Source organism: Xylaria bambusicola (assembly GCF_022495145.1).
Source record: "Xylaria bambusicola strain CBS 139988 unplaced genomic scaffold F5B22scaffold_30, whole genome shotgun sequence".
Classification (NCBI taxonomy): Eukaryota; Fungi; Ascomycota; class Sordariomycetes; order Xylariales; family Xylariaceae; genus Xylaria; species Xylaria bambusicola.
The window spans coordinates 896-25,752 of record NW_025953583.1 but is presented as its reverse complement, the minus strand read 5'-3'; the positions used below and the strand labels follow the sequence as shown (position 1 = coordinate 25,752).

General features: G+C 39.5%; 6 protein-coding genes across 6 annotated transcripts; 2 read left to right on the top strand and 4 right to left on the bottom strand.

The window, feature by feature from the left end:
- Positions 1-2,155: 2,155 nt before the first annotated feature.
- On the top strand, positions 2,156-4,639 carry F5B22DRAFT_657268 (HET-domain-containing protein; the record flags this gene model as incomplete). The annotated part of the gene is made up of 2 exons (XM_047980029.1): positions 2,156-3,320; positions 3,386-4,639. The coding sequence occupies 2 exons, from the start codon at positions 2,156-2,158 to the stop codon at positions 4,069-4,071; spliced, it is 1,851 nt and encodes a 616-aa protein (XP_047829381.1). The 3' UTR covers positions 4,072-4,639.
- F5B22DRAFT_271643 (ankyrin repeat-containing domain protein) lies at positions 4,640-7,547 on the bottom strand. Its single transcript, XM_047970210.1, has 2 exons — positions 6,890-7,547; positions 4,640-6,817 (listed from the first exon to the last, which is right to left on the bottom strand). The coding sequence occupies exons 1-2, from the start codon at positions 7,327-7,329 to the stop codon at positions 4,987-4,989; spliced, it is 2,271 nt and encodes a 756-aa protein (XP_047829380.1). The 5' UTR covers positions 7,330-7,547; the 3' UTR covers positions 4,640-4,986.
- A 1-nt stretch (position 7,548) lies between these two features.
- F5B22DRAFT_271453 (sugar transporter-domain-containing protein) lies at positions 7,549-10,781 on the top strand. Its single transcript, XM_047970207.1, has 12 exons — positions 7,549-8,007; positions 8,067-8,678; positions 8,754-8,804; positions 8,929-8,971; positions 9,032-9,284; positions 9,360-9,543; positions 9,596-9,712; positions 9,777-9,995; positions 10,047-10,077; positions 10,133-10,157; positions 10,206-10,270; positions 10,323-10,781. The coding sequence occupies exons 1-12, from the start codon at positions 7,911-7,913 to the stop codon at positions 10,708-10,710; spliced, it is 2,085 nt and encodes a 694-aa protein (XP_047829379.1). The 5' UTR covers positions 7,549-7,910; the 3' UTR covers positions 10,711-10,781.
- Positions 10,409-11,893, bottom strand: F5B22DRAFT_271463 (uncharacterized protein). Its single transcript, XM_047970208.1, has one exon. It carries the CDS (start codon positions 11,563-11,565, stop codon positions 10,852-10,854), a length of 714 nt encoding a protein of 237 aa, XP_047829378.1. The 5' UTR covers positions 11,566-11,893; the 3' UTR covers positions 10,409-10,851.
- Positions 11,788-13,450, bottom strand: F5B22DRAFT_271526 (uncharacterized protein). The gene has a single exon (XM_047970209.1). The coding sequence runs from the start codon at positions 13,322-13,324 to the stop codon at positions 12,221-12,223; it is 1,104 nt and encodes a 367-aa protein (XP_047829377.1). The 5' UTR covers positions 13,325-13,450; the 3' UTR covers positions 11,788-12,220.
- A 1,511-nt stretch (positions 13,451-14,961) lies between these two features.
- Positions 14,962-16,053, bottom strand: F5B22DRAFT_612171 (uncharacterized protein). Its single transcript, XM_047975332.1, has one exon. It carries the CDS (start codon positions 15,929-15,931, stop codon positions 15,164-15,166), a length of 768 nt encoding a protein of 255 aa, XP_047829376.1. The 5' UTR covers positions 15,932-16,053; the 3' UTR covers positions 14,962-15,163.
- Positions 16,054-24,857: the final 8,804 nt, after the last annotated feature.

Sequence of the window (24,857 nt, the reverse complement as noted above, 5' to 3'; positions counted from 1 at the left end):
GGCATAGGTACTTACCGAACTCCGCAAGTAGTGTAAAGCTCTTACTAATGATCAGAAGCAAACCCTTGTAAGATTGGTAGAAAGCTTCAAAGAGAACTAACTTTGAGGATCGAGATGACAGGGACGCGGTCTTCAACGAAGTCGCAAGTACACTGGGTGCTATTACCAAATTCTACATACTTACAAGTAATAAGGAAAAACAAATGTCCGCTGAATCCTAGCCACCGGCCCACCCATAATGAATCTCGCTTAAACTTCGGATCAAGTTAGATTCTACTTAGCCTCAAATTCCTTAGTAGGAATGATTTCATCATTGACCCCGGAGCTGACGGGCCTCTTCGTTCAGTCTAGAAGTTTAGTACAGCTACAGCTAGCTTCGGGCTGCTGTGTTTTAGGCTGGCGCCTGAACGGTCTACCCGAGCAGGGCAACATTGTTCGACGACAAGCCGTACAGTACGCATTGGATAGGTATAGGACCTATGTTTGGATGGCGGGACATCCGCTGAGGTCTTGGCTGGCTCTTGGTCGAGCGATGTCATCATCAGACTCGTAAACGTAGGTTGGTGTGGAGAGCCAGACTGTTCCAGCTGATGAACTAGACGTCGAAGTGTGTAATGGTGGAGAAGGGCTCATCACGGAGCTCAGGACGACCAGTTGATCGTGTTGATCACGCAATGTCCCAACATCCATTTTGGCCTCTAGACCATACAGCAAGTCCAACCGACTAAGACAATCTCGAAGTTGTGATAGTTATCCAACTGATGATTTCAAGACCACCACCCCGTTTCGCACAATCGCAATGAAATGAATAGGTCTAGGGGCGTCTCGAAAGCTAGGGGACTACGCCTTAAAGGGGCCGAGCAGCCATCATACGCAACGCCACAGTGCTCAAGATCGACGAAACGGCATCAGCAGGCGTCGCCTTCTAGTTTGACGAGGGAACGCCAATGGTCTCAGCGAACGTGCGCTTTCGAGACGGTACCCGCGTGCGGGTGCTTCTTCCACAAGCTTCAGAATCCAATTCACCCCTACATGTGTTTGGACATAGCCACCTACGTCGGTCGGATGTTGCGGGGAAATATGAGAAATAGTTGATATCCTCCCGAATGGTTTGTCAACCTTGAACAACTTGCTACTTGTTTTCATAGTTGCTAACCAAAAGGGTACCATTTCGGTTCAGCTGATGCCCTACTTTTCCAACAAGTTACTAAATGCGAGAAAACGCACCCCGTCATGTGCATTATCAAGAGTAGCCTAAGCGAAGATAATACCTAAATGGTTGCGGCCGACCGCACTGAGATCCAAAAAAGAGATTTCTTGAATACTTGATTATCGGGGTTCTCAGTTGTGCCTGCTCGCGGCTGGAAATGGACAACTGCATAAGCTCGTTTTGCCTTTTTTACCCTCACTGATTACGTTCGCCCTGCCTGAGAAGCTTGTAGTTCTCGGAGGTATATGTATTGTGCGGAAGTGGCCCCTGACATGAAAGACTCACTGTTGCATGCACTGTCTCTCCAAACTAGCCGGCTCTATGAATTCGAATGAGATGGGACTGCCGGTCAATGAGTAGATTGGAAACTTGATCTACTACTTGAAGAGGCCTTAGAGAAGCTACACAAGCTTAGAATATACCGTCAAAGACCCTGAAATGTCATGCCAAAATGGCCATGAAGCCAGCTAGTGTGTTTCGCATGACGAAAATGCCATATAATGATGAGAGTACATATTATGGACACCTGAAACATCGGAATATTGATTGCATCATCATACCTACCGTAGAGTATAAAGCTTTTTCCCATGGTGGGACGTTCTCGGCTGCTGTTTGAAGGCGCTGAGCTACCCCTATCCGAGCCAATACCATTGTTTTGGCCCCCAATAAGCTCATCCCGATTACCGTAGCATTCTAGCCGACTCATGCAGCTTTATAATGCCTAGATATATGTTGAATAGTTTTCCCTTGTCCGAGCTGAAAGATGCATGCCCCGCTTTCAGTTCCCACAAGCTTACCAGTAGTTTCTCTCAGCTCTGTCCCTCCACACGATCTTCCCAATTGGCGGACCACTCATTCCCACCACGAGCATCGAATTCGGCATCAGTCTACTGGTGCTAAGCTCAAAATCCATCTTGACATAGTCATTTTTTGAAATTAGACAAGATGAGACTCCTCAAGGTTAGCTCACTTACCTTCCGAGAGTTTTTTGAGCCGGATGTACCGAAATATGCTATTCTGTCTCATACTTGGGAGAAAGAAGAAGTCCTATTTGAAGATATCCATCTCAAAGAGCAAGCGAGGAGCAAGATTGGGTACAAGAAAGTTGTGAAAGCATGCAATCTTGCCAGATCACAAGGTTACAAGTACATCTGGATTGACACGTGCTGCATTGATAAATCAAGCAGCGCCGAACTCACCGAGGCAATCAACTCTATGTATCGTTGGTACAAGGAGTCTGACGTGTGTTACGCCTTTCTTAGCGATGTATCCGGGCGAGATTTTGAAATATCGGCCCCTGATGAGTTGCGTGAGAGCCGTTGGTTCACGAGAGGCTGGACATTACAAGAGCTAATAGCCCCAGATAATGTTGAGTTTTACGGCTCCGATTGGCAGAGCATTGGGAACAAAAAGAATGATACCCTCTGTTCTATCATCGCAGACATAACTAAGATTGACGAGGGTGTCCTGAGAGGGAAGGATATTTTCGATATCAGCATTGCGAGGCGGATGTATTGGGCTTCCGGACGCGAAACTACGAGAATTGAAGATTTGGCCTACTCTCTGCTGGGGATCTTTGATATCAACATGCCATTGATCTATGGAGAAGGTCATAAAGCCTTTCGAAGATTGCAAGAAGAGATATTAAAGACAACGGATGATCAGTCTATCTTTGCTTGGTACAATTACACGTTGGACGGATCTCCAGTCGACATTCTAGCTCAGTCTCCTTCCGATTTCTCTGAATCCGGACGTATCTCTCCTTATACGCCATTCAGGGTAAATAGAAAGGCGACTGCTATAACAAATCAAGGAATAGCTGTTGAACTCCCAATACTATCTTTGCCAAGCCCACTACATACGGAACATTCCCCGTTCGAAGAGATCGAGGCCATACTGGATTGTCAGTTGGGTAGCACTCCAGGAACCTTCCCAACTATTAGGCTACGATCAGTCGAAAGGGGAGGAAATCGTATTCAACGCCACTATTATCGTATAATGGGGGAAACGACAAGTGTGAAAGAGAATATCGATCTCGACCTTCTGACTAAAGATGTAGTGGGATTCGACCCCACACAGCTAGATCAGGATCTCTACAAGGATGCAAGAGGTGATTATCATCTTGAGGACTAGCCTTGTCCTGTTCTGAGTGGGCTCCAAGCTAACATCTAACAGAGAATCTCGTTTGGAACTGTAAGATAGAGACTATTATTATCACTCGGCGAACTCCTAAGCCAAACCAAGTTGATACTGCACACATTCCATGGTCGCTTTCACTTCTAGCTAGCGAATATCCTCCAGATGACACGCCTTTTTGGCTTGCATTGTTCTGCCCAAGTACACTTACCGTGGATATTGCAGATATCTATCCGAAGCAAAGATGGGATAAATCATTAAGACAGATGCGAGTGTCCTCAATACCACAGATACAATATGGATTAGGACAGGTGCGTCGCATTGAGGGAGCTATTAACCTTAATGTTCGTTTTGAATCTTCTGCAAGCTCTTTTGCGGAGAGAATAACTCTCATATTAGGACGTAAGTCCTTTGATAGAAGAGATTCGTACCTCAAACCTTGGTGCCGGATATATAAACCACAAATGGACGCGGCTCAAATTCCCGACTACGTGCAGAACTATAATAGCCTAGACAGAGCCGTAACCCAAATCTTCCCGAGCGGTGAGCTGCCCGAGTCGACGCCCGAGTCGACGAGTATCAGAATCTCAGAAATAGATCCGCAGGTCTTACTCAATGTTAAGGTCCGCATAATGGAGGTGTCTGGGCGGTTTTACTATATTGTTAATGTAGTATATTCGTGGGACGAAGACTACTACTATGGAGGAATGCGGTTGTTAGAATAACGACAGTCATATGTATCAGTGTATAGACGGCCTGACAGGGACTCATAAATATCATTTCAGTTCTACATATTAAAGTTTTGAAGATGGACTGATATCACTGAATAACAAAGTTGAAGCAAAAGCTTTTCTGTTACTTCCCCGGTGGTGTAATTAGAGAGTCGTCCTCGCTTATGTTTTGTGTAACTTATCCTCAGGCCTAGGGGCAATTTTGAAAACCACATAAACCTCCGCCGTGCAATCTTGCCCAGTCTACATCTACTCTGGGGTCTTCAATGCAGACTTGATACAGGAATCAAGGATTCAGTTGAAGTGCTGCAAGATACTAACAGTGTTCTAATCGAGGTATATTCACTATATAGTTACTACAACGCTGAGTGATGATAAAGGTGTAATTAACCTTTTTATAGCTGAAGTATGATTATCGCATTGAGTAGGACTCGTGGAAATCGGGAATTAGTAAACTAACTCAGAAGACCCAGGAGTGAGGCGTATGTGCCGTGTGTTAATATTAAGTTCAATTTCTCGCAGACTGTTGGTGTCCTGACAATCCTTTCTTTTTCATTGTTGGACCTTTTGTATTAAGGGGATAACCTGACGAAACACTATGTAAACATATATTCCATAGAATGCAAGATAATTGACCAACCTCAAAGCCTATGCACCGCAGATCTCTTGATATGAGCACAGCTTTCCGTGCTGTTAAGTCACAGTCCTCGAAGCGAGTGGAGTATGCCTAGTCCGAAGCCTGGCAATCACCCTAAATGATAAGGGGGTTTTAGTGATCAACCTCATCACACAGTTTGTGATAATGGGAGCGGCGAATGATTGCCTTGATAGTATGTTCTAAGTTTGTAGAGGCATGGCGTAGGAAATTCGAATCAGAATCCGACCATTCAGCCAATATCGATAGTTTTTCTAACCACTAGACCTGAACATTCCGCGAAGAGGCCTTGATGAACCAGAATCTCGTCTGTTCGTCGAGTCCGAGCTTGTAGAAGACACGGTCTTCTGTCCGAATGTTCTCACAGAGTGTTGGCTCATCCGCCGACTGTTTCCCACCCGAAGGGCATCTCTCAGTGCTTTATTGTGGTCACCTCTTGCCCAGTCTTCGGCGCTTTTCCCGCCGGTACTTTTTAACGTCACGGTTGCACCGCCTGATACTAGTTCTTTGATGACGTCTTCGTGCTTGTGTTGTACAGCGGCTGCTAATGGGGTCTGTCCATGGCGTCCAAATAGATCTACTTTCGTCTTGTACGCGGGATCTAGCAGAAGCTGAACGACCTCCAGGTCTCCGTTTGATGCAGCAGTGTAAAGTGGCGTGTTTCCCAGGTTGTCTGTTGGATTGCTGTCAGCTCCGTGTTCGAGGAGTAAGGCAATAATACGAAGGCGATTGGCGTGTCTCTCTCGGGTACCTCGAGAGGATCTCATTTCGACAGCGACTTGCAAAGGCGTCTTGTTCTTTGTTGATGTGATGTCGGGATCGGCTTCGTGACTAAGAAGGAAGTCCACCATATGCTCATTGCTCTCTTCGCAGGCTATTAACAAAGCAGTCTTGCCAGTTAAATCAGTAGTGTTCACTAAGTTAGGCTCACGGTCATAAATGAGCCTAGCAATGGCGATGTCGCGGCCATCCCGGCTGTTTGATTGGCATTTGTGTAGAACGGTTCGTCCTAATTTGTCAACTTTATTGAGGCTAGCCCTATGGTCGAGCAATGATTGGAAGATGTCACTGCACCTCTCTTGGGCGGCTATCAACAAGGGCGTACACTCGTCGCTATCTCGGATGTCGACTTGCTCGACCTCGACTAGCATGTCTCTTAAGACCTCAAATTGTCCCTCTCGAATCGCTAGGTGGAGCGCAGAGGTTCCTTGAACAATGCTGTCAAACTTGAAAGTCGGGGAATCTATGGCGAAAGATGGATTGGTCTGTATTCTGCACCATGCCAGAGCTGGGGACTCTGGCTCATCCTCGTATTCCCAATTTATCTCATAATTTAGCTCAACATTCGCATCTTCCAGGAGCCTCGTCACGTAGGATTTGAGCCCGCGGACGTCATTCGGCTTTCGAAGCATTTCCAATGCCCTCACTAAGCGCTCCACAGACCGCAGGTAAAGTCCGTGAGGAAATGGGCCGAGAGTCTCGAGCAAAGTCGCCGCATCGTTTAAGGTATTCTTGGCGAGTTTGAACTTCTCGATATGTCCAAGTCTGCCCTGTGCCAGATACAGTTCGCCGATTTTCAACTTTATTCGCCCGTTCGCCTCATCTGTCAGCATGTAATCTTTCTCCTCAATGAGGTTCTCGAGCAATTCGGTCGCTTCATCGTGGCGTCCAACGGTAGGGCACTGGAGCAAGAGATCTGCTTGTTTCTCGACAAGCAAGGCTTCATCTTGAGCACTTAATGGCATATTTTTCTTTATTCTTCGACGGAGCTTGATAATGTTTCCTTGTTCTGTAGCAGCTTCTAAATATCTCCTCTGCGACTCGAGTTCTGCGACTCTGTTCTGGTATTCCTGAAGTTCCTGCTGTCTTGCCTTATATAGTATGGATAAGCGGACCTTGGCTTCGGTTGTGACGCTCGCTGTCTCGCTGGGTTCATATAGTGATGTGTCTCGTGTGGGAGGTAAGCTGTCGCTGAGCCTGGCGTTAAGCTTGAGCCTGATTTTCTCTAACTCGTCATCGCCGTTATGGTACGGTGGTGCGGGAATTTCGCCCTGGTACATTGTAGCTAAATAGGATGTGCGCTCCCTTCATAAGGAGAGGCATTATGTCATTAGCTTCGGTAAAACGTTAACTTCCAAGCCATTGATGCCGACTTACAATGAGAGTGTCATGATTACTGTTTGCAACGTGCTTGTCTGTTTTTGGATAGCATGTTCATAGTCCTTGATAACGCGGTCATTCATGAGCTTTCTTAATACTGACTCCATCTTTGAGAATATGCCGTCATCCGGTTCTGACGGCAACTTGTCGAGGATCTTTGCTGCTAGGTCCTGTGAACTCCGTACAATTGTGCAAATCCATTCGACGGGGCCATCGTCAACATGGTTCATATTCGGACCGTTGACAACCTTTTGGACGAATTCCAAAACATTTTGAAGTGTGTCCATGCTATACTTCATTTGTGCCAGCCAGTCGTGGATATCCCGGGCATCGTCGCTAATATTTTTAATGAATTTGGCCAGTCTAACGCTGCAGTCGACGATGCTGACCGCTGAAGCCACCACCTGGAACACATCGGCCCCAGTCATGATAATCATGCGCTAGCTGTTGACCAGCGTATTGTGGGAAAAGGCCGATACACGGATTTCGCATGATGCGACTGGTCTGCTGTTTTGAGGTGCGACGAGAGAATGAAGAGGCTGAGGGGATGATGCAGATTAATCGTCAAAGGATGCGGAGAGTACTACCTCAAGCTCCTCCGACACACGCATAGCCTGCGCATCCTGCGCATTCGGTGTAGACTACTATATACGTAGTCATAGGCCGCCTGAGAATGAAGCTGACTGCTGGGATGAAGCCCCAACTCCAGATCATTGGCCCGTTTAGCTGGTGGCTTATGATTATTGGCGGCATGACGTAACAGAGACTCAAACCTCGTCTGGGCGTGGTGCGCGCGCCTTGTAGGCAGAAACGAGATACGGCAGGCAATTCAATCTGGGGGGCAGTGTCTGAGTGAGATGACTGTAGTTACTGGGACCGAGTTATTTTGCAGATGCGGCTCTGCTTCTTATTCCTTGCTCTGGATCCTTCTACAAAGCCCGACTGCATGGCATCCTGACGCTTCGAGGTATTATTTGTTTAGTCAACTAATTAACTTCCAACGTCAACGTCCATTGCTATGACTCAATACCACGACATAGAGTTGAGAGAAGCTGGCGAGGAATTCCACGGTGATGGTCGAGGTGCAGCCAACCAAGGGCCGTCAAACGTTTTAGGTAAGAGGGTGCACCCGTAATGCACATTATATTATGTTGAGGGACTGACGTGGCCTTAGCGAATTATAACGACCAAACCCTTCGTCGCGATGCGAGACAGTTTGCTGTCAGACAGCTCGGTATGAACGACCAAAACGGCGATGTCGACAATTTCATCCGGGCCGCGTTTGTCGCACGGGACAGTGATATCTATTATGCCGTCGCTCGCGGTGTGTTAACATACGCACCTGGAGAGTTAGACGTCGACTTAACTGAAGAAGAAATGGTGGCACTACGGAAGGAGAAGGACAAGTTATTTAACGAGCGCGGTATCACCATGGTTAATTTGGCTGTATCGTTGGCCGCTATACTACAAGGTCATGTCCAATCATCCATCAATGGCGCATCGCTTTACGCATCAAAGTTTGGCATATACACTTCGCGAGTTACTGCTACAGGCGCACACCAATGGCAACTTGGAGGGGTGAATGCTGTGCCATTCTTTACAGCGGCTGTGCTAGGTTGCTGGTTAGCATTGCCTGTCAATAACCGCGTCGGCCGGCGCGGTGGTATGATGGTGTCTGCAGTTTTGATCTTCATCAGCTCTCTCCTCGCAGGCTTGACGGCTTTAATTCTGAAGGAAGAAGACCGATGGAAATTTTTAGTTGGAGTGAGAATTGTGAATGGGATTGGTAGGTCTGAGATTCCGGCGATAGCTTTCGAATGGTATTGGTTTAAAAAGACTGATGTTACTGACGCAAGACTAGGGATGGGAATCAAGGCCGTCAGTACTCCTATTCTCGCCAGTGAAACGGCTAGTTAGTCCCCTACCTTCATTTTCCCCCCTTAGACAGATTTCGGTCTCATTGCTCTTACATGGTCCCGAAATATGAGCTGAAATCTTCTCCTCTCTGCTAATTGCTGACCCCAGCATGCAAATAGTTCGCTTCTGGAGAGGCTCCTTCGTGCTGGCGTGGCAACTATGGTAATATGCTCATTTCTTGGGAAATATAATTACAATCTCCTTGGATGCTAATCGAAATAGGGTCTCGTTCGGTATTATGATTGGGTTCGTTTTAAACCTGATATTTGCCGCGATTGTTCACAGCATCTATGGCGATAGTAATCAGGAACTCACCGTCTCCCTGATTTTGGGGGCGCCACTCATATTTTCCATAGCTATGCTAGGGGCCGTCTGGAGATGCCCTGAGAGCCCTCGTTATTACTTGCGGGGCGGTCGATCAAAATACGATCCTGGAACAGCCTATGAAAAGCTCAAGCAATTGAGAAACTGTGAGGTGAGTGTACCTGCAAATTGAAGTAGTCTTTGAGGTACCTAGGACCGAGTCACTTGTCTAACAGTTCCTATATAGCTGCTTGCCATGAAAGACATATACTTACTGCACAAGACAATTGAGCAGGAGAGTCAAGAGACTGGTCTCGATACCCTTGGAAGCAGCGTGTTTACCAAGTTCGGTCAGCTTTTTACGAGGAGACGACTTCGTAATGCTCTTATTAGTACCTCGGTTGTTAACCTTTCTCAACAACTCTGTGGCAGCAAGTTCCCTCGAATACACTCAAATCTTGCGGATACTAACATCAGATTAAGTCAATGTTGCGGCCTTTTACTCAGGAACTTTCTTCGTTTCAGTGCTATATGGAAACAACACAGACCAACTCAACTACGACTCCGTCATTTCAGCTATGATCTTCAGCTTTGGATTTGGTATGTAACTTAGTATCTATCTACTAAGACAAGAGAATGACACTGACACGATGGATTTGCCCAGGAGCTGTAAACTTCTTTTTGGGCCTCCCAGCCTTTAAGACTATTGACACCCTGGGGAGACGGAAATGGTTGATATGGACGCTTCCAATTATGTCTTTCTTCATGCTTGCTGGTGCATTAACATTCCCAATACCATGGGACCAGCGAACAGATTACAACACTGTCCGAATGGCGGCGTTTTGGTTATATCTCCATGCGGCTGTTTACTCGCCTGGCCTTGGTGCGGGGCTCCTATCCCACTCCTGTTGAGATACGTACTGACTATATACAGGGCCAATACCCTTCACGCTGGCTTCAGAAAGGTAATTAACTGCAACAGAATTAACTTGAAAGTATAAACTAACGCTATATTAATAGTTTCCCACTTTCCCACCGTGAACTTGTTAGTCTATGCCACACGTATCTGAGGAATGCTACTGACATTTTGAAGGGCTGCGCCTTTGCTATCGCAGTTAATCTCGGATTCGCCGGACTTCTAACCATCGTCTTCCCAACGTAAGTCTTTTGAATGCCCACTAGTTCTCTAGCTATAGCTCACACAACGTAGCATCAACAGCAAGCTTTATCCTTCTGGCACTCTAGGTTTATTCTCAGGCTTTAACTTCATTGCCTTTGTACTCGTCTATCTTTTGGTAGAAGAAACAAAAGAGCTGTCGCTAGAGGACCTCAGCTACGTCTTGAACGTGCCAAAACGTGTTTTCATACGACAGCAAGTTGATTATTTCAATTGGTTCGCGAGACGGTATCTATTGGGTAGGAGGAATGAGATGGCCCCCGAAATGGGTAATGGCGCTGGAACTCAGCCGATAAACAGCGAAAGAGTGCAAATTCCTGAGGTCGAGGACCGAAGCTTTCGCACACACTCTGAAAGGGGAAGCAGAGTATCAAGTAGCAGGTCTATATCACCACATCACATAGAAAACCATGCTCACTGATGTCAAAACGCACTGAGCTGCAGAACTGAAGGGATTACTGGATATAGACAAATAATATTGTATCTTTGTGGAAAAAATTTACGAAATCAATTTGAAGCAACGTTTTGCTCTATGTACACACTGTTCCCTCTTCCAACCCCTTTACGTCACACCCGATGACACACTCTTCCCCGAATCTCCAGGCGCTTGCCGAATAGATTCATTCTCTTTAGTCGGAAGCGTTGATTGCTGGCCATCGTCCAATTCAGTCATCCCCACGATGATCATAATCATCTCGGCGATGCATTTCATTGTCACAGAGCTGATAGAGATACCGGCAACAACCGTGACTCCCACTGCAGCAACACACAATGCGGCTACCATCGCCCATGCGGGATAGAGTACAAGAAGGTATAGACGCAATGGTGTCAGTTTAGGGAGCCATACCACGAAGACTTTGTGCAGCATTCGCCAGTTCGTAATCACCACCATCGTCGCCTCAATGTACACGAGCCATACCATGCCTAGATATAATAACAGTGCGGCGATTTGCGTCCGGCGCGAGTGCGGTCGTAGCTGTACAGTAGAGCTCGAACGGAACTGGTTCATGAGTCTGAGGGCGAACCGATACGGGCCTTCGGCGTCTGCATTAAAGGCCACGTAGATGATTATCGCGGCGAGAGCCCAGAAATGGGGCTTGCGAAGATGCTCTAAATCATACTTGGTGATGGTGGAGCAGTCAGTGGGCGCTATGTAATAGCAATTGTAGCTGTAGTTGTTTCCGCCGGTGACTGTGCCAGTACAAGTCAGGCCACGTGTGTTGAACGAGGGAGCGGGCACTGGCGTAGGAGTGGAAATGGCCTGATCGAGCGCCATGCTGGTCTAGGTATATAACATGTGATGCGTGGCTCTGTTCATGGGATTGCGGCAGAATCAAAGTCGATGATCTGAGTGAACTCTTCAGCAATTTAAGGATTCGAGATGCTGATGCCGGTTCTTAGTAGATGGATTAACCTATATGAGCTAGTATAAGGCAGAGAGGCTCCGCTCAGTGAAAGGGGGCTGTGATTTGCAGCTGCGCCAACTTGGCCAAGATCTTATCTGGAGTTGAGCTTTGGGCTACTCAGGCCTACGGATTGAGAGAGAACTGAGGCTGAGCGTATTCTCAGTTTGCGGCACCCTCATGTCAGCCAGATACGGCGTAGTCAGTCATGACTATGTGCTTGAGGATCAACGGTCATCTGCTGCCACCATTCATGCCACGATGTAAGAGCACTATTCTCTTTGAGGTGTAATGATGCGTTTAGTCTGACTAAGTTTGCTGATCACCTCGCCTGTCGAGCACTGCCTGTGTATTGATTAACACAGGCAGAACACTAACGCAACCGAAAAAAAAAAAAAAGCAGCTGTGGCTGATAAGTATTTCAATCAATATACGCTAACTATCCTATGCTCAATGCTATCACCTGCGTCTTATCCCCGAATCCTGAAATCATCAATACTCCGCATGATCTTCGTATTAGACGTTCCTCTATAGAGCAAGCGCCGGTAATTTGGATAGGAACAGATAAACTAAAGGCAAACCACCGTCGCTGAGAATATGCTTGGCTCCAGTGATATCATTGCCCAGGGCCGCAAGAAGCCATTCATCAAACGAGACGAGGAAAAAGTTGAAGAAGAGGACGCCTTTGAGGAGATGGTCCAGATAATCACCCTTCCTCTTAGCAATTGACACCTCATCAGATGATGCTGGTTGTCTGTTGAGTCGAACGATGTAGAACAACGTGACGAGGAGTGTGGTGGCAATAAATATGCCGAAGATGATTATGATAGGCCGTATGTGGTCTATGCTCGCCCAAGCATCGGGTAGAATGAGAGTGAGTTGGCCGACAAGCCCTGTGAGAAGGAGGGCTGTTCCAGGTATTTGGAACACCAAGTAAAATATGAAGCCACCCAGGTCGATCTGTCCCGCCGACTGAAGGCTGGCTATTGCACTAACCTCAGCCTTGGTGTCGGCTTGTATCTGAGTAGGTAGAGAACTAGTGACACCCTTCTCTGCCTCTTCTGGAGTTGAAGATGACCCCGCTGGCCTGGTCTCGGCACCCGATGTTTCGGGTGCGGGGTATTCTGGGCATCCGATTTCTTGATCGGGGATATGTTCGTTTCCAAGTTCCGATGTTTGCGCCGGATCGCTTACTATCGCGTCGCCTTTCTCAGGGTCTTTGGAGTAAGGAGGGGGTGGTTCATCTCCCTGGGGCGTAGGAGTTTCTGCGTCGGTCCGAGGATCCGAGGCTGCCTTCGCTCGCATGGCCTCACGGTGTTTTGAACTCCCCGAGAAACATACCATGATGATGAAATTCAAAAAGATGATGAGGTTACCGACAACGCTGACAATGAGTTCCCAGCGGTGCAGACGGGATAGGCTGGTACTGTCGTATGCTACCACGAACACCATGGCACCAATGCATAGCAGCTTATTGTAGCTTTTGTGCTGTAGTTCCCGACGAGGCCATAGCGGACAATTACCCATAAGAAACTGAGAGTAGATATAGATGTTGACTACTTGATTGACGAGTCCCAACACCCCAATGGGGAGGTAGTAATGTTGAAGATCGTCCCGAACCGAGGGCTGCATCCTGCTCGTGTCTTCTTGGGGAAACAGGTTTACTTTCGAAAGCCCAATTTCTTTTCATAAAGGCGAGAGGGGAATCACGAGCATCTTATTTTTTGATCGGGGGAAAAAAACATTGGTGAAGTGTTACCTATGTACGAACTTCTAGCCTTAGGCATTAGGTGTGCTGTAGGCGTGCTGTTCAGTGGCTATGCACCCGCTAAGCCGCAGATGGTGAGGAACAAGGCAGATTTGGCTAGCCAGGCAGGGCAACATCCACCTGATTGCCTATGCTTGCCGGGGTCTTTTTCCACATCGACTACAAATGATCAGTTCATGTTCATTTAACCATGCATCGCTCAAGGTTGGAGAACGAGTTTCCCTTACTATTACTCGCTTGGTCCCTTGACACTTTGTATAAGGGCGTTAGACGGCGTGTGGAATTCTTGGCGTCGCGAGTACTATGCTTGACTTGTTCGCAGATGAGGTCATTGACACCCACAAACCCCCGCCATATCAACAGCATTTGCATTTGATTCTAGACTCCGACCGTCACTTTGAAAGAATACATTGAATATCAAGGAACGTGAAGGGGGGATGCTAAGATCTCGATTGCTGCGCGAACTATTAGGGGATGCCAAGGAGACGAATGAGTGGCACTTAGGTTTCCTCTAGTTATACGCCTCTTTATGTCTTTGTCCAATCTTTTAATCTCACACTATCATTATCTTAGATGGGATGTGCGAGTAATAAGACGAGATGATTTACATTAGCTCAACTATCGTCAAACAAGAACATGCTGTCAGCTTTCACAGGATATTCAAACCCGAAGGTCTACAGCTCAAACTGAACAAATCCTTGCCTACTTATTTCATACTGACCGGATCATCCTGCTCACCGCCGGATGGGCAATTAGTATTTGTTTGGGGTCGTTGTTTAAAGAGTCCCAAGCATGCTTTCATTGCCCAGCGCACTGGAATCAAACAGCACTGCTCAGACAGCGCCAGTGCCAAGAATATTGAACCTGGTAGTTGAGACACATGAGAACTACACAAGCATGGGATGAGAAGTGACTAAGACTATCACAGTGATAGTTGTAGGGAACAACATAACGAGAGAGTTGGGTCTGATGAGTCGCGCTATAGTTATAATAACTACAGAGGATTAGTGTTTTATTCTCTACACCGAGAGATGTGAGCAGCCGTGAAAGCTCTGAGTCCGATAAAGCAACCGGGTCTGCGACAAGGATGAAAAGGAAGTATGCTGTTCGGAAATGAGGGACGTAAAAGCAATTGTGCGAAGCAACCAATCTTGGATACAGTCTATCACAGAATCAAATGACTCTTTCATTACTCAGATGACTGACCTGGCTGGGACAACATGACGCAGATGAAGGTGAAGTGTCGGTCCTTTGCATCTTACATACATACACATGACGACCCGACACATATGCGCATTGAAGGGTTCAATGCAAGCTATGAGAGACACCAATGTCGAGAATGGTGGTAACTTGAGTGGGCGGATAGATAATGTATCCCTAGGGAGCTCGACATTGGATAAGTGGTCCTCGGCAAAACGCAGATTTGATCTCGGAGTTAGCAAAATAGCCTAGCACAGCAGTTACCATAATATGCGAATCATACACAGCAGCTCAATAACGAATAAAGCATTACGATGATTCCATTTTCTTTCTTCAGTACTACCGATGGGTAGCAGATCCAATTGTGCCATCAGGTCGCACAGCCTGCTCTTAGCTTATGGCCAATACCTGATTCTTAGCTGCACGACAAACAGACATATGAGAGCCACTCCTCCTGGGAACCCGATTCCTCAAACATCCAGGATCCAACACTTATCCGAAAATCAGGTGGAGTGAGGCAAATCCACGTCCCAAAGGCTCTCATCTCCCTTCTCAATCTTTTCGTCACGCCATCTGCGCCAAAAGACATGAAACATTGGTCGGCAGATCATGGACAGGATCATGTGCTTGGACATATAGTCTTCAGGAATCTCTGAAAACTCCCAGATATTATGCTCCAGCAGGGCCGTAACTTCCTCGCGACAGTACTTGCATAGCGCCTCCATATGCCATCGCGACAAGGGCTTTTGATCCTGACGCACGACAATGACGCTTCCGACTCTGTTCTGCCATCGCAAAGGAGCATAACCCCAGCCAATGACACCCGTAAGGTTGTTCGGTTTGGCTTTGGAATCCATACACAGGTGTAGATATGTGGCGTCTTCGTTGACGTATGCGTTGCTATTCTTCGCCCAGCTTGGGTCTGGTGGACAGGGCTTGGTGAACACAGGGAGGCCAATACGCTTGGCAATATCCGAAGTGTCATATTCAACGGTCAGGACATCCATCATGGACACCTCGATCTCCTCAAAGTGTGGCTTTCGAAAGCTACGTTCGTCGCCGCTACAGTTGATTCTGACACCCTTGACTTTTGTGTCACTTGGTGGGTACGGAGGCGGCGACCTGTTCCAACGGCATGATATGAAGTAGTCGGCAACATGTCGGAAATCATTCAGGTCGATATCCCTATACTTCGTAGGGCCTGGCTGGCCCTCACCAAGTCCCGACTTGGCTATTCCATATGCAATCAGAGGACCACTGTAGTACACCATGTTAGTTATCGCGATTTGTAAGCTGTTTGTTGTTTCTGAGAACAAATTGAAACCATATGATATATGGCCACCCTAGCCGGGAAGAGATTATGATTCTCTGTGGCCGAAGGAATAAAACAACTGTCAAAGCTACTTACCACATGTTATGATAGGCCTGTCAAGGAACATTATAGCACTAGGGTAAAAGTTACCCCGAAAGGTGGGAACAGCGTAAAAGTTAGCTATATAAAGGTATCCAAGCTCCCTCTTTATATTTAGGGAGTTAGGAATTAATAATATTAAGCCCTTACCTATACCTTTAACCTATCTACTTTTTATATACTACCTATTAATAATTTAACTTTACTTTAAAATAAACCTTTATAATAAGTTAATTCTTCCTTTTATTTTTTAACTATTATTAAATTATTATAAATAATTATATTAAAGTTAAATAATATAATATTCTTTTATATTTTTAATAATTCCTTTAACGAAATTATAAATGTATTATAGGTAGGTTAAATCTTAAAGGTTAGGTATAATATTATAAATCTCTTTAATTTTATAATAGGTATTTAATAAAATTAAAGCTTAAAAAAAGAAAAAATCTCCTTTAAAGTATATATAGGAAGGGTATATAATATATATAAAATATATATACTTTAAAGGCTTTAGGATACTATAGTATAATAATTATTCCTTTTTCTTTAATTAGGTTATCCTTAACTTAATATATAATTAATTTATTAATTAAATATAAAATAAAAGGTTTAATTATATAAATATATAATATAAAATGTTATAATAAATATATTAATATAGTTTATTTATATAAAGTATTATTATAGTAAAGGTATATAAATATTAAACTTATATTTATTTTATAATTTATATATATTATATATTACCTTTATAATAAAATTTATATATATATTCCTATTAATTATTTATTAACTCTTTTTCTTTTTTCTTCTTTTTTCTTTAACCGCTATTAATTTTAAAAATTAATCTTAATTAAAAACTATTATATTGCTTCTATCTTTACTTCGTTTCCCTTTTTTTTTTATTATATTTATATTATTATTACTATTGTTTAAATTATACCTCCTAAGGGTAAAAAGGGTAAGGGTAAGGCCTAAGCCCTAAAAAGCGACCGCATTACCTATAGCGGTAAGGGTAAAGCGTTATTACTATTACCATTATCTAAACATAATAAAAATATAGATAAGGAATACACTAATAACAAAATACCTATACCATTATTATTAGTATTATTAGTATTACTTACTCCCCCAATACTATTAGCACCGCTATTAGGCAATAATAATAATAACGATAACCATAGAAAGGATAGTTCGGGCTAAAGCTATAGTAAATCTACTAGCCCTCCGCTTAATAATTATTTAAACTATAGAAGTAATTTAGATATTAAAGGTAAAAACCCTTAAAAAAAATATAAATAATCCATAAAAATAAAAAATCAACGCTATAATAAATATATTAACCCTATAGCTATACTACCTATATTAATATATTATAATTATATTAAGTATATTAAATATATATATTAGCTTAATTTTAATTTTCCGTTTAAACTTAATTATTTATTTAATAAATTTAATTCTATTAATTATTATAGCTATATTAAAATATATTAAATATATAAACCTATTAATATTTTTATACCTATATTATATATAAATTATTATTTATTTAAATTTAACTTTTATTTATAATAGCTTTTAAAATTATTTATTTTATTAAACTTTTTAAATAGAATTAATAAATATTTATATTTAAAATAACTATTAATAACATTTAAGCTATAAATAATAATAAAGTAAAACTTTAATCCAACTTATTTAAGTTTTATATTAATATTATAGCTATTTAATATTACTTTATTAAATTATATTTATACCTTCTTTTAATTTATTAAAGTTATTTTAATATAATTAATAATTAAATTAATAAAAAGGTATAAAGCTATTTTATACTTATTTTAAACTTATTATATATTATAATAATATTATATTTATATTTAAATAAAAGTATTTTTTTAATTATAATTATATTATTATTAAATAATAATCTATTATTTATAATATAATTATATTTATTTTAATTAATACTATAAATAACTTTGCTTTATATTCTTTTTATACGTATTTTTAATTTAAATAAAATGTAATTTAGCGCTAAAGCTATTTTTAAGCAATTTCTTTATATATATATTTATAAAATCCTAATTTAATTATATAGCATACCTTTATTTTATTATTTATAATAAAAGTAAAAACTTTTATAATTAAACAGTATAATAATACTTAATAAAGCAAAGTTTATAATTAAATAAAGCTTTATAATATTATTAATTTTAATAATTATTAAATTTAACCTTATTTTATATATAGCTTAATAATAAAGCGTAGTAGTTTTTTAATTTTAAGGATAAAGGTTTAATTCCTTTTATATTAAAATAGTTAGTTTTGTTTTTTTTTTTATAATTAATTAAGGATTTTAAAATCCTATTAGGCTTATTTTACATTTTATATTAATAGTATTAAATATAGTTTTAATTTATATTTAATTTATTATTTTTAATTTTCTTCTTTTATTTTTAACTTTATTGTTTTTTAAAATCTTTAATTATTTTTAATGTTAAAATATTAAATTATAATACCTATTAATTATATTTAAAAGGCTAGCTTTTTTATTTAACTTTATAATATTAATTTCTATTATATATTATTTTATTTATTATATCTTTAACCTTTTACTTTTTTAAATTATTTTTAAGGTTTAATATAAATAAATTATATTTATATTTAATAGTCCAAAGTTTAATTAATTAAATTAAAAAAACGGGATAAAAATAAATATATTATAATAAAAAACTAATATAATATATTTATAAATTAACTTTACTTATAATTTTAAAAGGTTTTATATATTTAAATATTAACTTTTTATAATAAAACCTTATATTCTTTATTAATAATATAATTAAATCTTTAACCTTAAAGGTTATTAATTTATATTTATTATTATAATATTTTATATATTATGTTAATATAATTTATTATTATTCTATTATTTTATTTTTAATTATTTTTAACTTATTAAATTGTCCTTATATAGCTAAGATTTTCTTTAATGTAAAGTTATTTTTAATAAATAATTTAAATTTAAAAATGTAGCTATATAAAGCTTTAAAAGGTAACTTTTTAATTGTTAAATTAATTGTTAAATTTATAATAAAAAAGGCTTATAAAAAAAGTTCAAGCTAATTAATCTATTTTTTATTAATAAAATATTATAAATAACCTTTAATTATTTAGTTTATTTATTTTATTTAACTATTAATTTTAAGGTAAAATATAATTAAAAGGTATTATTTTATTTTAAAATAATAATAAAGGTTAAATTAAAATTAACTTATAAATATAATGCCTTTATTTAAAATTATACCTTATAAGTTATTATATAGGTATTTAATTTTATTATAAAAAAGGATAGTTAATTCTATTAAAATAATAATAATATTAATTGGAAATAAATATATAAATTTAATAAATCTATTAATAATAATTAATATAAAGTTAATTAGTTTTCCTTTATAAAAGGTTTTAAGTAAACTTATAATAAAATTTATAAAAAGTTCCTATATAAGTTAATTAAGAATTAATAAAGCATTTAATTTATTATATTTTTAATAATATTTTACTTTTATTTTAAAGTAGATTATATAGGATTTTATATACTTTTAAACATTATTTTATATATCTTTTTAAAAGAATTTATAGCGTAAAAGTTTTAAAGTATAAATTTAATTAAAATAATTAATAATAGGTTAATTATAATATAATTTAATAAATTAAAAATAGAAGAACTTTTTAAAGGGAATATAAATCTTTTCTTTATAATAAATTAGGTCTTTTTTTATTAACTATTAAAGGTCCGTAGCTTTTTTAACTTTAAGTTAATATAAAATTGCTTAACATTTAAGATCTTTCCGTTAAACCTTTAAAATTAAATCGTTTAAATCTTTAAATAGCTTTAAGTTTTTATTTTTTTTAATACCTATAGCTATTTATATTTATTTATATATAACTATTTATATAAAAATAATCCGTTTAATAGGTATATATATAATATATAATTTATTAATTAATATTTTAAGGTATAAATTAAGGACTTTAAATTGCTATATTATAATAATTTTCCTTTTTAATATAGGAAAGATATTTATATTAATAGGTAAAATAGTTATAAAATTAAAACAGTATAAAGGTAAATTAGCCCTATTTTTTTTACCTGCTTTATATTTAATAATAAAGTTAAAAGAAGTTAAATATATATATTAATAAGCTTACTTCCTATTTAACTTTAAGGTCCTTATAAATGTTTAAAAATTGCTATAATTAATTAATACTTTAATTAATAGGTAACTTCTTTAAAGGTAATGCTATTAATGCTTAAAGTAATTTATTATTATAAATATTTTTTAATTGGAAATACTATATTATATTTCCTATTTAGAAAATTTATAGGAATAAAATATAATTAGTTTAAATATACTTTAATTATTTTATTAGGATAGGTTACCTATAAATGCTACTTTAAAGGAATTAGTTTTTAATAATATTTACTTTTTAAAGCTAAAATATATAAGGAAAATAGCCTTCCTAAATATAGTTTAAAGATCTTTAAATACCTTTATTATAGCTATATTTAATAAAATTTAACCCTTTTTTATTTTAAATGTACTTTTCTTTAAATAATGCGTTAATAATAATATAATTTAAGAAAATTTATTTATAAAGTAGCAATAAAAGTTATAAAACCTTAAAAATTATTATAATTTTTTATAAAAATTTAAAATAAACTATTAATTAATTATATTAATTTTTAAAGGATTTATTTTAATACTTTAATTAAAAATAATATAGCTTAAAAATTTAATCTTTTTTTAATAGAATTAATATTTAAAAGGTTTAACGTAAAGGTCCGCTTTTTATAATCTTTTAATAATAGTTTAAATATATTTTATATATAATTTCTTATTTATAAAAAATATAAAAATATTATTTAAATAAGTAATATAAAAATTATTTAAAATATTATTAAATACCTTTTATATATAATTTTAAAAGGTAATAGGAACGTTTAATAAACTTATAGGTATAATTAAAAATTTATAATAATTATAATAAATATAAAAGGTTATTTTTTATTTATTTCTTTTTTAAATATAAATATAGTAATAGGTATCCTTTAAATTAACTTTTATAAATATCTTTATTTAAAAAATTCTATTTAATAGCTTTAAAATAAGGGGTAAAGTATAGCAATTTTTATATAAAATATAGTTAAATCCCCTATAGTCCATATATAAATATAAGCCTTTATCTTTTTTAAAAATAAAAAGGATAGGTACTTTAGCTAAATTAATTAATTTTTTAATTTTTTTAACCTTTAATATTTTATTTAACTATTTTTATAATTCTTTAAATTTATCCTATATTAAAGGGTATATAGAATAATAAAGAATTATAACGTTTTTTTTAAATTTAATAGCTAAATTTCCTCTTTTTAAATAGGAAAGTATATTAACTTTATTTATATTAAAGAAATCAGTAAAGTTATAAAACTCCTATAAAATATTATTAAATCTTATATAAAATGTATATAATTTTAATTCTTTTAGTTAAACTAATTCTATAGAGACTCTGCCGTAGGCAGGGTCGATGAACTGAAAATTAGCTGAAAAATTTGAAGAATTGCAGCGGTGAAACCAGACGGTGGAATAGGTCGCGTATTCCTTTGCGTTTCGTTGTACTGAACAACTCTTCAGTGGGCGGCAACGGCACCTTTTATGTTAGTACCCCTGTTGACCTGCGCCGCGCGCGTTGGTTCAACTGCGTACGCGCCGCAGCGCCGTACGCGTGTTCGCGTTCGTATTCGAACTGGAAAGAGTCAGCCTTTGTGTAGGAGGTCAATCTCATGGTACTGACTTCGTAACAACAATAATCATGCCACCACAAGCATGCTGTTGTTTTTAGTTGATCACAGAGTATGAGTCATACAGGGTGAGTCAAACGAAACTTTGAGCGGGTCAGTGAGTCACAGAGGGGCAAGTCCCACGTACGGCACAGGCAGCACCAGTTGCAATCACATGCAGTCACACCACACACCCACGCAGGTAGTACTTAGGCAGCAGCGGATCATTACGGCTTTGCCGGGTTGTCACATGGAGGGACCCGAACGTAACACACCCACACACCCCCTGTTCGCACCTGCATGCATATGCATGCAACACGCATGTAACCCACACCTGCATGCACGCCACAGCCCCACAGGGACCCACCCACACCAGACCCACACACCCACTCCTAACCGAGACTTGGCTTCGCCAAGAAGGAAACCTGCAGGCCCGGAGCCGCAGCGGATCCTTGGCGGGCCCCCCCGCAGGGAGGGGAGAGAAGCGAAGGGGAGGGGCCTTCTCTCAGTTAGAAGAGTAAAGTCAGATACCAGAGATTACCTTACCAAAGGTTTCGTCTGGGTAGAGCCACCATTATTCGAATTCCTCTCCCCAGAAACCAGGAGTTTCTAGGACGGTTGATTCAGTTGGGGTCCCGATCCTGTCGTCAGGTTCTTGGCTCGTTAAGGGTAGATCCTGTGCAGACCAATATAAGTCAGCATCTGCCCTATGGTAGAGGGACCACGGGAGTTTGATAATCTTAGCATTCAATGCATGGAAGAAGTCTTCCATGTTCTTGGTTCTCCTTCTCGAAAGGATAAGTCTATTGCTTTTGGCAAGTTTTTCTGGAATTTCATCTCCCATGAAGTTCCAGGTTTGCCAGAGAGCGTCAAACACCTGTTCAACATTAACATCATTCCATATGGTGTTCATTTCTGATTTCAGAATCAAAGGTGAATCGACTGAGTCTCCTTTTCCTTTCTTATCATCATAGCGATGAATCCATCTAAGGTGTGCATATTCTGAGATCCAATGAACAACCAACTTGATAGGGTAGTTCCTTTCGAGGTAAATCCGCTTAAGATCCTCTACTGAGTTTCGGTAATTCTCCATGTTCGAAGAAAGACCTGCTAGCCTGCCAAGTTCTCCAATAAACGTTCCCTTTTTCATCCATTTAGGGTGCGCTGAAGACCATGGAATGCGTTCGAAATGGTTTAGTGGTTTGCGGTAGGGTTTGAAATCGAGCTTGTATCCATTAATGGAGATTTCGATATCCAAGAACACAATACTTGTTCCCACTTCCCATGTATAGGTAAGACCAGGCGCAGGTTGAACAATCTGCTTGGCTTTTTCTAACGCTGATTCTTTTGAATCGGCTAGAACGACGCATAGTATGTCATCAATGAACCTTCCGTGGTATAGGAAATCTGGTTCGTCTTTGATGTGTAGTTCATGTTCTGCCATGTATAAGTTAGCTATATCAGGGGAGCACGCAACTCCCATAGCTAAACCTTTTTCTTGTTTGAACATTCTTACGCGTCCTTCCTTATCTTTGTATTGGAAGGTAAGGAAATTATTAGCAATCTCACATAGGATTCCTGCTGTTTTAGCCCAGTATGGGCTAGAACGTTGAGGGGTGTGGTGTTTCCATACCATCCTCTGACATAGCTCTTTAAGTGGTTCAAGAGGTATGTTAGTATAGCATGCAACTACATCTGCTGTACATAGGAATGCTCTTCTCCCATGTGGGATTGCTAAGGATGAAAGCGTTTGACAGACTTGTTTCGATGAGACAATGATCTGTGGACTAGCAGTGATTGCTGGTTTCAATAATTTGGATAAGATTTTCGCTGCTGGGTTACACAATGCTGAATGGCATGGTATAATTGGTCTGAAGGCGAAAGGTTTTTTGTGGATTTTTGGCAGTCCTGCGAACGTAGGAAAGTAATCCAACCTGTCTTCTGCAGTTCGCAAATATAGCTTTTCTTGTTTTGTCAGCCCTGATGGGTAGTCAGGGCTTGCGTCCACAAGTGCGATTATCTTATTTCTTGCTATTAAGTTGTCAACTGCAGCTTCATCTTTAGGGATTTCCCTGAGGATTCCTTTATAAGTGTTATCTGCAAGAAACTTTTCACAATTCGTATGATACCATTGTAAAGACATTACCACAATACCGAGGTTTTTATCAGACGTAGTGACTAATAAGTTATTTTTTGTCATATGTCTTTGAACTTGCTCCATCAGCATCCTGTCTTTACGGACTTCTGTGGGGGTATCAGAGGACTTCACAAGCTGTCTGAAAAGAGCAGCTTTTCCTTCTTTCAGACCCTGTTCAATGTGGTGTGGTGCCTCGCGTGGTTCTGCTACCACTTCTCTGGAGAAATCGAGGTCTGCATCATACGGCTCTTCCTTGTGAGTGTCGTCACTGAATACGCATTTCCATCTAATGCGGTTTTCAAAGTCATCCCATGCTTTGGAAAATAACTTAGGATTGGAATTGGTATGTAAGAGATATCTGAGACCTAACGACAAGCTATTCTCAATGTCTGAGGGTAGTTTGACTCCTTCCAAACAGTGTACATGCCTTTTAACACCTCTTGCCTTTAGCACATCTAAAGGCATGTTAATAAGGATGTTTAGTTTTAACTGGACAGGATCAGATAACATACTGTCAGGGAATGTAGAAGGGTTATCCCATTGGATTTTCCTTCGTGAAAGGCTTATTTTTTGCCTTTTCGTTTCGTGACCTTCCCTGTTGCCTTGGGGTTCTTCTTGGGAGGATCCCTTTTCTTGCTGTTGCCTTTTCTTTGAGGCGCAGCTGGCTTTCGGTTGCCTAGTTGATGTTAAACAATGTAGAGCTTCATTGTTATTGATCGTACCTTTGGCATGCAGTCGCCTGACCTCTTCAGCTAACCTCTTATCGAAATATTCGTTGAGGGTTTTGACTGTGACAGCAGCATC

What these genes read in the sequence shown, in the direction of transcription:
- F5B22DRAFT_271453 (XM_047970207.1), top strand. Translation starts at nt 7,911, where the DNA reads ATGACTCAATACCACGACATAGAGTTGAGAGAAGCTGGCGAGGAATTC. An exon ending in GTGCTGGCGTGGCAACTATG is followed by an intron (nt 8,972 to 9,031) that starts GTAATATGCTCA and finishes TAATCGAAATAG; the next exon opens with GGTCTCGTTCGGTATTATGA. An exon ending in TGTTTACTCGCCTGGCCTTG is followed by an intron (nt 9,996 to 10,046) that starts GTGCGGGGCTCC and finishes GACTATATACAG; the next exon opens with GGCCAATACCCTTCACGCTG.
- F5B22DRAFT_612171 (XM_047975332.1), bottom strand. Translation starts at nt 15,931, where the DNA reads ATGGTGTACTACAGTGGTCCTCTGATTGCATATGGAATAGCCAAGTCG.
- F5B22DRAFT_271463 (XM_047970208.1), bottom strand. Translation starts at nt 11,565, where the DNA reads ATGGCGCTCGATCAGGCCATTTCCACTCCTACGCCAGTGCCCGCTCCC.
- F5B22DRAFT_271526 (XM_047970209.1), bottom strand. Translation starts at nt 13,324, where the DNA reads ATGCAGCCCTCGGTTCGGGACGATCTTCAACATTACTACCTCCCCATT.
- F5B22DRAFT_271643 (XM_047970210.1), bottom strand. Translation starts at nt 7,329, where the DNA reads ATGATTATCATGACTGGGGCCGATGTGTTCCAGGTGGTGGCTTCAGCG. An exon ending in GTAATCATGACACTCTCATT is followed by an intron (nt 6,818 to 6,889) that starts GTAAGTCGGCAT and finishes CTCCTTATGAAG; the next exon opens with GGAGCGCACATCCTATTTAG.